We start from the raw sequence: 15,073 nt of genomic DNA on the forward strand, positions 1-15,073 counted from the left end.
ACCGCACTCGGGGTTAAAAGATGGCCGTCACAGAGACGTGAGACAAACTGGATAATTCAAATAATCAAATTCAATATGTGGAGACACTTTCATTCTCTCCTGGAACTGTTCATAGTGTTTGTACTTGCAAAAAGTGACAGAAGTAATTGTGAAAATTAAAAAAAAAAAAAGAGAGCTAGAGAGAGAGAAGTTCAAACCCTGCCTACTTTAACATCTGTACACAGCCATGTCGGATTGTCAGTTCAGGAAAGTTACGTGTGTGTGTGTGTGTGTGTGTGTGTGTGTGTGTGTGTGTGTGTGTGTGTGTGTGTGTGCGTGTGTGTGTGTTTGTGTGTCTACAGCTAATTCCATCCTTAATCCTAAAACCATATTTTAACTTCCAAATGTGTTCTCACTCTTAAAATCTGGAAGTTCAAAAAGCTTGATCCTCACACAGACGGAAGCAGTGCTCGCTAAATTCTCCTTCTCAAAAATGAGCTTGTTGTTTATCGGTGTTGTTCCTGATGTGTAACGAGCTTCAGTCTTGACCCTAAATAAAACTGTTAGGATGGTTAACAGGATAAGAATGAAATACATAATTACACACACTGAAGTTTTGAGGGTCAAAGTTCATTCCTGACTTTGGAGACAGAAGTTTCACATAACTCTCCTAACTCAATGTCAAGTTACTGGCTTTTTGCTGAACTATCAACCACGTCTCATGGTCTTCATCAGGTAGTTTGTCACGGAGTTGGCTGACATGTGATCACGTGATCTAACTGTAGAACTAAAAGCAAACAGCGGAAAGCTCTGAAAACAGTGAGTAAGTGGACACTGAGTTAATTATTATTATTATAAATCATTTTTTCTGACTCTGAGATTTGCTCTGTTTTATGAAATACTGGATTAGCTCATCTCTCTCGGGCCTCTGAGAAACCCTGAAATGAAAAAAAAAAGAGGTTGGGAACCACTTCTCTGTTCCACAGCTCCATGAGGCAAATAGTTGCTTTACTTTCAAGTCCATTTTTTTTGCATTGCAGATACGATGATGTGACAGACAGACAAGTGTTAGTACTGAAAACTGTTAAACAAAAAGGTGTTACAGGATAAAGTGTGTGTTAGAGACACGCAGTGAAACATGGTGATTTGTTCCCCCTAGGGTTCGTATTTTATTCATCAGGACTTGATGCATCCAAGTATAGGATCATTCGGTTTTGGCACCTTTAAAGATTTCATTTTCAAATTGAACAACACATTAAAAATCAAAAGAAACAAAGAAATGACTAAGGCTGTGTGAGTTTTAAAAATAAAATACATACATACATATATTTATATATTTATAAAGAAATCAACCAAACCATTTAAAAAAGCAGTTTTGTTCAATGTAGATTGTTTGGTTTGTCTCACAAAAGCAATAAGATAAAATGAACTAAATAAATAAAAAAGAAAACATAAGAAAAATACACATGAAACATTAATACTTTAAACTTTAGCGTCTTTGCTTTTTTTCCCCTTATAATTATTAACCTTTAAAACTTAAGTTTCTCAAGAGCAGATTTGCTGTAATTTTATAGCATGCATTTAATTTCTGAAATTGTGAGTCACTTAGCTTCTCTTGTACTATTTCATATTTAACTTGTTTTTATTTTTGTGTTTGGCGTCCTCTTCTTTTCCTTCCCCTCTGCTCCTTCCTTTTTTATTTTGTAGAAGTCGTGTTTGGAGTCTTTGCTTTGTGAACTTTGACCCCTTTTGTTGGCTCTTTCTGTTAAGGGGTTCAATTCTCCCGTTACGACCCCCCCAAAAAAGAAAGCGAACAGGGACTGAGAAAAAGACGAGAAGGTTCTGTTAAAAGAATAGATATTATTCTACTGCTGACTGTCTGTATCTGCCTCTGGCGGCACCAGTCGCTGTGCACTGCTGCTACCTAAAGGACCTTTGCTTGTTCTCGACCTTCAAATGAACAGATACTAAAAGAGTCTTTTCCTCATGTTACCAACAGCACTTGGTTTAGTTAACTTGTTTTTTTTTTTTCTTTTTTGCTTCGGTAAAGTCTGTAACTCTTGATTATTAACGTAATAATTTATTTATAAAAGTAATACATATATATATAGTACCTTTGTTAGAGATTACAGATTGGGCTAATTCTTACTGAATCCCAAGCTGTAACAATTCACAGTTTTAATGCAAAAAATGAACAAATGAGTCATTAAATAAAAGAGGTGTATGTCCGAGCGGTGGGCCGGCTGCGGGGGAGCCTGACCTGTTGCTCCAACCAAACTGTGGGGCAAAACTGTCAAACCAAAGGGCAATGAAATCATGAAATCAATTCTTTATCTCATAAATGCCCACTCCCTCCCACCCTCCCTGTCAGTGCCCCGAACCTCACAAACCTCGTAATGACAGACCTCACTCTCTCGGTACAACCTGACCCATTCTCACTCTTCTGCCATTCAATCCAGGAACACAGCAGACTTGTTGAAACTCTCTCAACAATGGTAATGGAAAAGTCATGCAGCTGAACAAAAAGAACAAATGTCTATAAACATGGAAATCCATCTTCACCAGGGGCGTACCGCACCCACAGGGGTTCCCGTGTCTCCTGGTCTCCGCTCTCCACCGGACCAGCCTGGCCTGTGTCGACTCCCTCATACCGGCGTGGTGCGGCGGTTCGCTGTGTTGGTGTGGCTCGAGTCTTTCAGGTCCTTCTGGATGCAGTTGTGGACTTGCAGGAAGTTGTGGTCCCTCTCAGAGTTGTAGGTGGCGGTGGGCGTGCCGGAGGACTTGAGGGTGTCCCGGGGCAGCGTGTACATGGAGATCTCTGTGGATGGCAGCGCGCTGAAGCCCTTGAGGCCCACCGGCGAGGCGTCACGGGAGTGTGATGGGTCTGTGGAGCGGGAGGAGGAGCGCGAGCGGCGTCTGTAGCGGTAGCGGTAGCTGGGGATCCGCGTTATGGCCGAGCCTTGGAGGTAGTCGGCTGCGCGCGCCCCTATTCGGAGCTGTCGATGACGGTCGATGAACATGTGCACGGCCAAGACGCCCACCATCTCAGCCATGATGAAGGAGAGGGCACCGAAGTAGAAGGACCAGCCGTACGAGTAGCTGTTCTTCTTCGAGTCGCTTTTTGAAGGGTCCCCTGCGTTGGCTGATATGTACACGATGATCCCGATGATGTTGCTCAGGCCTAAGAGGTTGTGAGATGCAGGATGGGCGCCATACAACAGGAGAGGGGTGGGTTATGGGTAATGAGTTCATGAAGAAACGGGCAAAGAGAGGAAAACGACAAAAATTGCATCATTCAGGATGAGCTCATAGAGTTATTCTTGGTGCATGGTTAACTTAATACGCAGTATCATGCCAAATATGTTTAGAGTGCTGATTCATGCACTGTACACAGTGTACTAATCCTGTCCAGGCCGGAGTGACTGATATTAGACTCCTAATCTTTGCCCTTGCAGCAAGAAACAGGGCGGCCCCAGGTCTTGATGCAGATCATTTGGGACAGAGTACAAGATAATCCACATTGGAGCTGTGTTCTGCATTAGAGCCCATCATATATCCACATACCTATACTTTGACTTGTTAGTTTAGTCACACACAGAGAAATGTTTGACATGGTATATCTGGGAAGATGGATCGTAGGGAAAGTGTGTCAGGGACACCATATTTTTAGAGATGAGTCCCAATGGGTGGCTTTTAGCCTAGCAACAGGACTGAGAGAAAAGAAAGGAAGACAAAAGAAGAAGGGACTTGTATCTGCAGTACAACCAACAGCCGGAGACAAAACGGTGTGTACACAGCCTTTTGATTTCATGCTGTGGTGCAATGTTAATTACAACAGAAGTGTGTAATGACAGCTATTTATAGAAATAGTTTTACATTTTGGGACATAAGTTTTGTGCAGGGGAATAAGTTGATAAGATCGATACCACTCCCATATCTGTAGAGTAAATATGATTAGCCTGATTAGCCTAGCTTAGCACAAAACCTGGAAGCTAGCCTCAGCCACCACCTCTATATTTACGTTTTTGAATGTATAAAATAAACAATATAAAGTATGTAAATTAGTTTGGTTCAGAGGTGCTGATAGGTAGGCAGGTTTTTTTTTAACTTTTACAGATGTTTTCCTCAGTTGCCAGATGTTGTGCTAAGCTAAGCTAAGCTAAGCAACTGCTGGCTGTAAATACATGAGATCATTGAATGATCAAATTTTGCAGAAATGTCAAACTATTCCTTTAAAGGAAAAAGCCACCATACAACTACATTTTTAAAAGTCTGGATTATAAAGTTGCTAAATTCACTGTTAATAAAGTCATTAGATAATTAAACTTTCAAACCATGTCCAGTCTTACTCTGGGAAATTTTGTTGATACTAGGACTCCAGAGATGTCCCTAAACAGAGCTTAACACTGCTAAAGTCAGTGTTCAAATCTACAAGCAGAAACACAAAAAGGCATCCATGAACTTGTCTCTGGGTAAAAGGAATAAACAGTAAAATTACCTAAAAACCAAACTATGTATTGGATTATTCCTGCCAGAAACTGGTCAAACATGAGGGTAAGGCTGCAGAAGAGCTTGAAAACATGAAACCTAAGATTCATCTAAAAGTACTGCTGAAATTTTTTATTTTGGCAGTGACTTTTTTAAGCTACTCTTCATGAACCACTGAAAGGCTTTTATTGTGAAACAGCTGCAGGAGGTACTCATGGAGTGTAGTGGCAGTAGTTCCAATAAAAACTGCTCTAATTCAAGTACACAACTACAAAATGAAGTTTGTGCCCATTGAATGGACGCCTGCCCCTTTGTATTATTTTGACGGGGTCTGACTCACCTGCAGACACAAAGAAGATCCCTGCGCTGAGGATGATGTTGTGGCGTGACTTGTAGAACTCACTGGCAGCTATACACAGGCCTCCCATGAAGAGCAGGATGACGCTGAGGATGGGGAAGATGCTGGAGGCTCGCACCGCACCTGGAAATCAGCGGAAGACAGCAGTGAAGAGAAAAAGGGGTTTGGGAGGGGGGGTTGGGGATTGGGGTGTGATTTGGTGTTCACACAGAGAGGAGGACAGCCAAGGGGGCAACAAAGAAAGAGGGGGAAATGGCAGGGATGAAAGGAGAGATGGGTAGAAATCAGAGGGAGCGAGAAACAAAGAGAGAAAAGCACATTAGAATCCATTTCAGCATCTGCTCCTTGTGTGTGAGCACATCCTAATCAACACCCCATCAGGCCTGTGAAAGACTCCATCAACACTGTCTAGTGAGTGTGTATCCCCACAGTGAGCCTGTTATCCAACCTTATGTAATCACACCGCTTGACTCTCCCTCTGCCCCCCCCCCCCCCCCCCCTCTCTCAGCACACTGCTCCGCAGACCACAGAGCAAACTGGCTGCTTTATGTAGCATCATGTGAATGGCAGTCAACAAAAGTGCTACGGGGCTCTGGCATGTATATGAGCCAGGCCGCAGTGCAGAGGGACGCCCTTGAAACGAAAGCAGCGTCCTTGCAGCTAATTATGAAGAAGCAAAAACTGTAAACTGGAAAACTGGAATTTTTGAGGTCAAGCCAGGGTCAAAAAAAAGGAGCTGTGCTGCACCCTGAGGTGTCGGGTGAAATTAGACTCACAGAGTCTTGGAGAACAGACAGTTGTTGTTTGCAAGGGAAACAATGAGGAAGTGTCCCACCTCCTGCTTCCTGTTTAACATGCACGCTTAAACTTTCATCATGCTGGTAAAATTTTCACCACTTCACCTCATCTCCCCACGTGCCTGCCGACTCAGCACTTTTCCCAGCTTCTCCCCAAAGTGCTGACGCCGGGCCGGGTGGCTCTGTGCTGAACTGGGCCACCTGCACCTCCACAGGGACCCGCCGGGGCTCCTGGCGGCCCATCTGCCTGCCTACCTGCTGCCATTCATCGCGCCCTTCTCCCTGTCAGGAATTCGCTTATCGTCAGCCCCCCCTCAGCCTCCACCCCCCCAGCACCCTCAGTCTTCAGTGGGTAAGCCACCCTGAGCCCACAGGTGGGCTGATAGGTTGAAGTGAACAGCTGCAGTGTAGGAGAGCGCTGAGCGGTGGTCATGGTTGTGGCTGGACGCTCATCAATCACTTGGGCTCTCAACAGTAACTAAAGGAAAGACCAGGGTGCTGAGGCTCCTTCATATGTGCTGTTACTGCAAAGATCCATTATTTGCCAAATAATGTGCCAAACGTTTTCAGAGTGCCAGTCCCAGCTCTGATGAAACAAGCTGTTTAAGCTTCATTAACAAAACACTGGCATTATTCAAGACCCACCACACTACTGCTTCCCAATCCTTTTGCTCTCTGTCACCTTAAAATGAAGTCATGACTACTCGGACCACCTCGTCAGATATTGAACTCATTAATGAGTTTTAGGCTCATTAAACCACCATAAATAGTTTTTTCTTTCTCAGGTTTTTAGACCCCTGAAGATGTCAAACTATCCAGTCCTTCATTATATGAATATAAAAAGGAAAAATAGGTTAAAGAGAAATCAGAAAAAAAAGTAAACAAAAATCTATGTTATATATGAAATCGGACACAAACAAGATAAATAAATAAGAATCAATAAATTGATTCCGTCCTAATGACCCCATGGCCGTTTCCTCCTCTAGCCCCAACACTGATGAAGTGTGTAGAGAAAAGTCATCAAATGTTCCAATGTCAAATGAAATGTGATGTGGCTGTAATCCATTCTGTAAATGAGCTAGTGTAGATTTTTGTGTATAAAACCTTTAAACTTGACTCAGCCAATCAAAACAGAAGTGATCTGTTTTATGATAATAGGATTGAAAATGACTGAAGCTGTTGAGCCGGAGTTTAAGAGCGCCGCGCATCACTAGCTAGCACCTTTATGAATGTGCTTTTGACCTGACACTGTAATGTCTCTGCTCCCCGTCCCACCTGTATCCATCATGTCATCGCTCAACATCATGATGTGCTTATCGCTTTCTTTAACCTTGCCTGAAACAGCCCGGCCACTGGCCTCCAATCTGTGTGATGGAGAAGACTTAAATGCCGTTATTCACCACCTTCCATTTTTCTTCCATCTGTCTGTCTCTGTCTGCTGCACGCGGTCATCTCGCCGTCTTTGTCACCCGGCAAACGTCCCGTCTCATCTTGTCTTTCTCTCTCCTTCCATCTCTCTCTCACTTAATTCTCACTCAGTCAAAGCACAAGACGATTTGAAAGATAAAGTGTCGTCTCGCCCTCCCCCCTCGTCTTTCTCTGGTTCTACTCCCCCCTCTCTCACATGTCTCCTTGCTTGACCAGGGGGGATTGTGGGGTTTAGGGTTACCGGTGAGGTGGGTTGATTAAATATTAAGTTGTCCTGAGAGTTGACCCTGCTCCTGTGTCCTGCTCTAAATGCATCATTCTTCCTAAATCCGCCCCCCTGCTCTGCTTCCACCCCTCTACCCCGTTAACCCTGAAGGTATTGACATGGTCGTTCACAGCACATTACCTGGGAGAGGGCACTGGGGCTCTTTTTCATCCATCAGCTTCATTTGGAGAGACAAAAGAAGGATAGAGGGCCAGCCAAATTTATTGATTGTTGACAGTGGGGCTGTTTAATAGTGTGGGATCTCAAGGTGACACTAAAGTTGGAGAAACCTCAGAGAGGCTCGGCTGCAGACAAGTGTAGAGAGAAAAGGGGAACATGTCCATGCATCTAGATTTTAGCAAACAAACTGTGTGGCTTCAAACACAAGGTGACTTTGCCTTTCTGTTTCACCACCCTGATGTGCATCGTTTCATTCACAAATCTGATCTCATTGTGTTCATCACACAAAAAATATCAGTGTGAACATCCTAAAGCTGTTACTGTAAGTCTGTAACATGTAAACAGCCTCATGCTCTGCAGCCTCCTTCATGTAAAATACTCGCGGCTGTGATTAACATTGCAGTGCTGGAGACCGTCTCATACACACACACACATTTATATATATATATGTATGTATATGTTTTTTTTTTTCTTTTCCCTAGCTTGCGACTTTTTAGAGGTACAAACATCTGATGATCTTTAAGGATATGATGCATTTCTGCAGATGTACCCAACAGTACAAAAAGAAGTTAAAATAGTTCAACATTAAGCAGTAAAATCCAACACACACATTAATGCACCAATAATATTAATCCAAAAAATAATATTTAGCAGTAAATAATATAAAAATGCTTTACTTCAAGTAAAATTGCTGATAATGCTGCTTAAGAAACTTTTTGAAACGTCTGCAGAAACACTTGATAGTTTTTTGTAAAAGGTATTAATGTTTTAAAAAAGAGTAAAATATTTGCTCTTTATTACAACTATATCAACAGTATTAGTAACAGTAAGACCTCTGTGTGGCAGCTAGTCGTGTCTCAGATTTGAAAGCTTCGGAGAAATCTTGAAAGCAATAACAGGGTTTGTGATGGATCCAACTCATTTGCATGGCTTCGAAGGATCGGCTGGCCTGCAGTGCTTCTCCAGTTCTATGCATTCTCTGTATTAACATCCATGTTTAGCAGCGCGCTGAAAAGTGCAGTGACCTTCACAGTGACCTCCCAGCATGCACTGTGCCTTCCCTGGGATCAGGCAGCAGTTTGCTGCGCCAACATGCCCCTGGGTTTGGCTGACCATGCTGTACCTCGGAAGAAAAGGCTGAAGTCCCTGCAGATTTTTCATGCCAGGATGCACTCTGTTCTCCTGCATAATACTGAGTGTGCCAGTGGTCACATAGCGTACGTATGAAGCTGTGTCTCCGAGCAGCTTGTTGCCTGCAGTGAGGGCCGATGATGGGGGCTGCTGGAGGAAGACGGGGCAATAACTATTTCCCAAGGTGGTGAAGCTGCTTCTTTCTGAGAAGTCACCTATTTAAAGTCCTTCCTCACCACATTCTGGAGGTTTCACATCTTCACGTTCCATCTTTTAAGGATCGGCTGAGCCCCTGTCAGAGTTTTGGATCCTGCCTGGAGGGATGTTTAAACACGGCCCCCGGGGGCGAGGCAGGCAGAGAGACTGACAGGCTGACAGATAGACAGGTCTGCTGTGGATGGGTTAGTGCAGAATAAAGGGCAGGTCCATGATACACCATGTTTAGTAGTGCTGCACAGGGCCAGACAAATATATTGATTTGTTGATATATTGAGCTCATGTTGACCTTCGATTAAACTTTAGCTCTTGGCTAACAATGTCAGCCACCTCTCACATAGTGATGGTTTCTTACTGAACAGAGATGTGCACAAAGCTGCAATGAAATTAGATTTTTCTGTTCATTCATTGTTCCAGCAGATATGATAGATAATGCCAATTAAAGACTTCAAACACTTAATTTAGTCTTGAAGAGAGGGATAATTTGTTTACATTTGGTAGAGGAGTGAATCACAACTGTAGTGTTATCAGCATTATCTCAAACTGAAGAAAAGAAAACTGTGATGATATTTGACAAATGCTGATTATCTTAACCAGGGGGACTGCATTTTGGCATCCTAGAACAAAATTACAAAACCTAAATCATTAGCATGAAGTATATAAAATTAGACACAGTCCATGTGAATAATGTAAATAAATAAATTATAGTGGGTCACATTTGCACCCATTTTTGGCATACTATAGCTTTTGCCACCATGGTGGACAAAGCATTTAGATCCTTTAAGTAAAATCAACAACAATGTGCTCAACTGCAAGTAAGAGTCCTACATTCAAAACCTTATCGAAAGTAAAAAGTATTAGGGGCAAAATGCACTAAAAGTATCAAAAGTTAAAGTAGTCATTCTGCAGAAAATGGCCCCAGCAACTGATATATTATAATATATGATATTATTAGATTATTACTGATGCATCATGAATACATAGTATTTTACAGTTGGTTAATATGAAAAAATAAATCAAGGATTATTAGGCGTATTTATTTACTTAAAATTGGGATTAACAAATTCAAAACCTTAATTTGTGGTCCAACTCTAGTTTCTCTGCATGTGATTGTTTGTGCACATTTGGTTGCAGACTGAATTGCCGCTGTCATCACATCATCATCTTCTCAAACCAACTGTGATACTCATTAACTGCACATCTGTTACAACTTCACAGTGCATCAAAGAGGCCCGGTGAATGGAGATTATCTCAGCCAGGGTGACATTATTCTGACAGAGGGCTGTTGGGATGGCTACAGTCCTGAGAGAGCGAGCAGTGGTGACTCTCCTGTGTGGTAAAACGCTGTCAATCTCCGGCTGCTGGAAAACAGCGACCCCGTCCAAATGAAAGCTTTGACCTCCGCGCTAATAGCCAATGACAGCGGCGACCTCGGTGGCGTCTTGTGTTTCTGAAGCTCTCGACTCGGCCCACATGAAAGGATGCTCTCAGGAGCCCTGTGATTAGCCCTGAGGTCGCCGTTTTGATTTGGGTCGAGGTCACGATCACAGAGAGTGGCGAATCTTCTGTTTCCTCCCCAGTGACACCCACATTAATGTGACACCCAGTTAAGGACAGTTTCTGGTGCTGAGCACCCATTGTACCTCTCCTCACTGCTACCCATCTCTGTACTCCCTCTAACATGTTACATCATTTTTTCTGGTAATGAATTTTGAATTAAATTGCAGCTGCTTTAAATAATTTTGATTATGACTGACTGTTTGCTATACCCCTCCACAAATAGCTAACAGCTAAGCAAACATCACTGGGCACGGCAGCCTTAGATTTCTGTTAGTGTTAAGTTTGCCAAATGTATCGATAATTCCTCATCTTCAAATGCTTTTCTATTGTAAAAATGAAAATACAAACACCAAGTATAAATCTAACCACTGCGTTGCTTCTCCGAGGATGTATGCACAGTATGTAAGGGAACAACAACCTATTCAAGGGTCACACTAAAATTTGAATTACATTGCATGTTAAAAATCACTGTTTTAAAACAAGTCAACTGGAAACATTAAAAAGTCAACCAGAGACTTTTTCAGCATTAGCCAAAGATAGCTGCCTACAGCTGATAAGATTTATTAGCAAAAGTTGTACTTTCAGGTGGCAAAATCCACAGTCATTGGCTAGAAATTAGAAGCCTATTCTTGTTTAATATGCCAGAACAGAACGATTCACAGACAAGAACTAACGGGTGGGGGATACAAAATGGCCAGACTTTTCTGAATTTACATTAAATTTTCACCAACAGAATCATGTTTGTCTGCAATTTCATCCTAAGTGAAGTCCCAGTGAGATATATGTATAGTATAAATCACTGCAAGTTGCACCAAAACAATGTTAGCCCTATTCAAATGAAACAAAAATGATGCTTTTCTCAACTTTGATTTCTATTTATTCTGGTTGGTGGCTGTCTGCCTCATGATGATTGGCACTTTTTCTATTTACCACCACTATCACTGGTTGTTTTCCTGTCAGTAGCCGAAATGAGAATTGGCACATAAGTTTACTTACTCCAGATGGAGGAAATCTCATCTACTTTGTTTTTATTGAGCAAGAACTCTGAATATTGTCACTATTTGGTTTGGTCTGATCCTTCGTATACACATGTTGGAAGAAGCGAAGTGAAGAATAATGAGCCACACATTCATTTTCCCAGTGATTGAGTTACACTGGCTGCATTTAGCCCTTTCTCCAGGTCTGCACAGTATGAGGGCATGTACCCAAAGGCAGCGCCGCACTCTGCCCGTCCTGGTGGTGGCTGCACCAGGACGGGAGTTGTAGTAATGGGTGATGGAGGCCGGTTGGCCCCGCCTGGCCCTACCGTCCTGCCAGCATGCGTGCCAACCTGCTCACAGACACACAGGCTGAAAGCAGATACTGTGTGTACTGTATTGATTGGCGCGGCTGCAGCTCAGGCTGGTGTCCGAGCGCTGGCACTCTTCAGTGCTGGCTGACAAACAACTTAATGAGACTATCATCCATGCAGGCCCACGGTTGCTGGGTTTCTATAGCAGCTAGTCCTCCTCATCACTGCGGTGGCTTCATTCATGCAACCAAATGGTAAATAACCTGAATTTTTAGAGGCATCTGAGCAGCTCTGTGTCAGATCTGAGGATGCAGCTGATCAGCTTCATGCTCTGCAACTGAAACTCACACTGACTGGCAGTTGCTTTAATTTAGTTAGCTTTATAGAATATCAGAAAACAAACGCATGAAGGAGACAATCCACTAAACTCTAATCTACGACATCTACCTTTCATCTCATATTCATCTTGAAGTATGGACTCACATCAAATGCAGAATCTTTATAGAGATATTGCTTTTTTTAAATTTCATTGCTTACTGTAGCTACATTTCTGGGCACAAAATTATATGAAATGTAAATGTAACTAATTATGTGTCTTCTGCATCAGTGATAATTTAGTTGTGTCTCATTAAAGAGAATGGTATTTATTATTTGATATTTTGTAAGTAATTTAGGATTTTGTAAAGACCTGTTTTTACTTTGACATTACAGAGCCTTTTCCTGTACTTGTACTATAGTCACCAGTTACCTTTAAGATACTTAATAACATATAATATTCTAAAACACCATTCATTTTTAAAGATTAAACCAACCTTTTAAGCTTATGGCTCATTACAAAATAAAACAAATTGTGGCCCTTTGTGCTCCCTTAAAAAGTATGTGATAAACCATCATTTATCCGAACTTTCTTTTTCTAACATTTTTAAACTAGCTCAACCTCGAGCAGCTACAACAGTAACAGGCTGCTTACGCACGGAAGAATGGAGATGCATAAATTACTAAATCATGCCCTTGAATTCCAGACTATAAAATTTTCCATTACAAATTATGCATTCAAAAATTAGTGTAAAGTATAGAAGTATGCAAATAAAATGTACTAATAGTATAGTAGTCCTAAAGTAGTAAAAGTAGTCCTTACGCAGCATGGCCCCAGCCAGTGTCATATTACTATATTATTGGATCATTACTGTTGGTGTATTAATATATAAGTGGCACTAAAGGGTATAGTAAGTCAAGGTAGAGCTAATTTGAACTGTTTTATATACAGTTGGGTTCTTTATAAGGCATCATAGTTTACAAACCGTTCATTGTGTTTGAAATCTTAATCTGAAAAATAACTAACTAGTGGCCTAACGAGCTGCCTGATAGTGAAAAGAACAATATCTCCCTCTGAAACGTGATGGAGTTAAAGTATAAAGTAGCTTAAAATGGAAATACTTGAGTGAAGTACAAATACCTCAAAGTCATATCTGAGTAAATGTAGTTAGTTACTTTTCACTAGTGCTGTTACAATACAAGAATTATTGTGTACCCATTTTTCTGCAAATTGTATCTTGTGCCCCATCTCTCTAAACACAACTGACATCTGTTAAACTGCATACAAATAACATGGTACATGTGTACAAACAGTACACCCACTGACACTCCACACACGTGCTGTACATGCGAACATACATGTGAACTAACATGCACATCGTCCTCTTTACAAAGGCATCTCTTTGCACCTTCTATCCGTTCTCTCTTTCTCTCTCTCTTTCATTGACAGGGTTGAGAGGAAATTAGCATTGGCTCTTAATCAGCCTCCCCCAGCCCTGAATGTGCTGATGTGCAGGACAGGGTCATGCTAATCAGGTGCCTCAGCTCCCAGGCACATTGATTTAATACTACAAACGCTTATTAATCCCCTCTACACCGCCTCCTCCTCCTCCTCTTCCTCAATACTGAGCCCTTGCACCGTCCTCGTCCTGACCAAGAGGCTTGTTGCCCCCATCAACCCCGGCATCAAACATCCACAAACATCTTTGAAACAGAAAAGCGGTGGTAGTGGCCACAAACTGTTAAAATACACAGTGTGAAACAATGTGTATTAAGACTGGAAATTAGCTTTGGTGGCTAAAATCAAAATTTGCAACAATGCTTGCGCAGCTCGCAGCCTGTATCTAAGAGCTTATGTGCCTCAATAACACATCTTGCAGGCAGAATGCAATGTGACTTGAATGGATTAGTTAATAAAGGCAGATTTCACTCACTGGCATTTATAAATGAGCACAAGAGTAAAAGCTGAGAGGTTCAGATGTGACATTTAAGACACCTCTGGGAACTTAATGAGTTATTTTGTGTCCCATTGCTTGTGTTTGTACTAGTTGTGTTATCTAGGTTGTTGCCTTTTTCCTCCCTCATCTTCATCTTCATGATAATGTTGGGATTCGTTCTTTAAACAAGAATAAATGATTTCAGCTGCACAATTATTCAGTGCTGAGAGTAAAGCTGAAATGATGAGATGAATAATTGATTAGTCATTTGACAGATTTTGGGGAATCCATTAAACATTAAAGTAACTTTTTTAAGCAAAAGCATAAGAAAATTAAGAAGTTGTGACTTCTGTGTGAATATTTGCTGGTTTTCTTAGTCCTGTGTTATAGTATATTGAATACTTGGATTGTTGGATGGACAAAACAAGGGATTTGAAGACACCACATCGGTCCCTGGTGAACTGGGTATGCTTCACCTTTTTCACATTTTATAGACTAAACAATTAACGGAGAACAGAAATGACAGATTAATTAATAATGTAAATAATTGTTACTTGAGCCCTAGTTGAGAATGAGAGAGCAAATATCTAATGTATCTGCAAAAGCTTGTGGCTGTTAATCTGTAAAATGACAACTGTTTTAAACTAAAACAGTTTCAGCCTCCTGGAGACATTCATTTCTACGCAGGTTCATACATTTCTGATCGGGTCTATCCACTCAGTATTTCCAGCACTAAGTTCAGGTCCCTTTAAATATAAAAAAAGTCCCACTCAGAACCTTTCCAGCAGAAATGTATTAATGTGTAATCTGTAATTGTCTGTACTGGCTGCAAAGAGGTCTGCAGGATGCCCCCTCAAACAAACAAAACTATTATGCTCCAAACTTTCTAATCACACATTTTAAATCTCTTGATTTAACACACACACACACACACACACACACACACACACACACACACACACAAACGCACACACACACACACACACACACACACACACACACACACACACACACACACACACACACACACTTCCTGCAGAACACAGTCACAAACATCAGAATGACGTAAATCAGGGTTTCTGCAGCTTCACAAAGTTAAATTTATGACTCTTTATTACTACATAGAAT

At 41.6% G+C, this 15,073-nt stretch overlaps 1 protein-coding gene across 1 annotated transcript in view; it reads right to left on the reverse strand.

Moving 5' to 3' along the window:
• Positions 1-1,121: 1,121 nt before the first annotated feature.
• The window catches only part of cacng2a (calcium channel, voltage-dependent, gamma subunit 2a), a 65,226-nt gene continuing 51,274 nt past the window's right edge, over positions 1,122-15,073 (reverse strand). The window contains exons 3-4 of the mRNA XM_056401369.1: positions 4,808-4,948; positions 1,122-3,160 (exon numbers count right to left, since the gene is read on the reverse strand). Coding sequence (XP_056257344.1) covers positions 2,625-3,160; positions 4,808-4,948 — 677 coding nt within the window. The 3' untranslated portion in view covers positions 1,122-2,624. The remainder of the gene's footprint in view (positions 3,161-4,807; positions 4,949-15,073) is intronic.

Source organism: Seriola aureovittata, chromosome 17, assembly GCF_021018895.1.
Source record: "Seriola aureovittata isolate HTS-2021-v1 ecotype China chromosome 17, ASM2101889v1, whole genome shotgun sequence".
Classification (NCBI taxonomy): Eukaryota; Metazoa; Chordata; class Actinopteri; order Carangiformes; family Carangidae; genus Seriola; species Seriola aureovittata.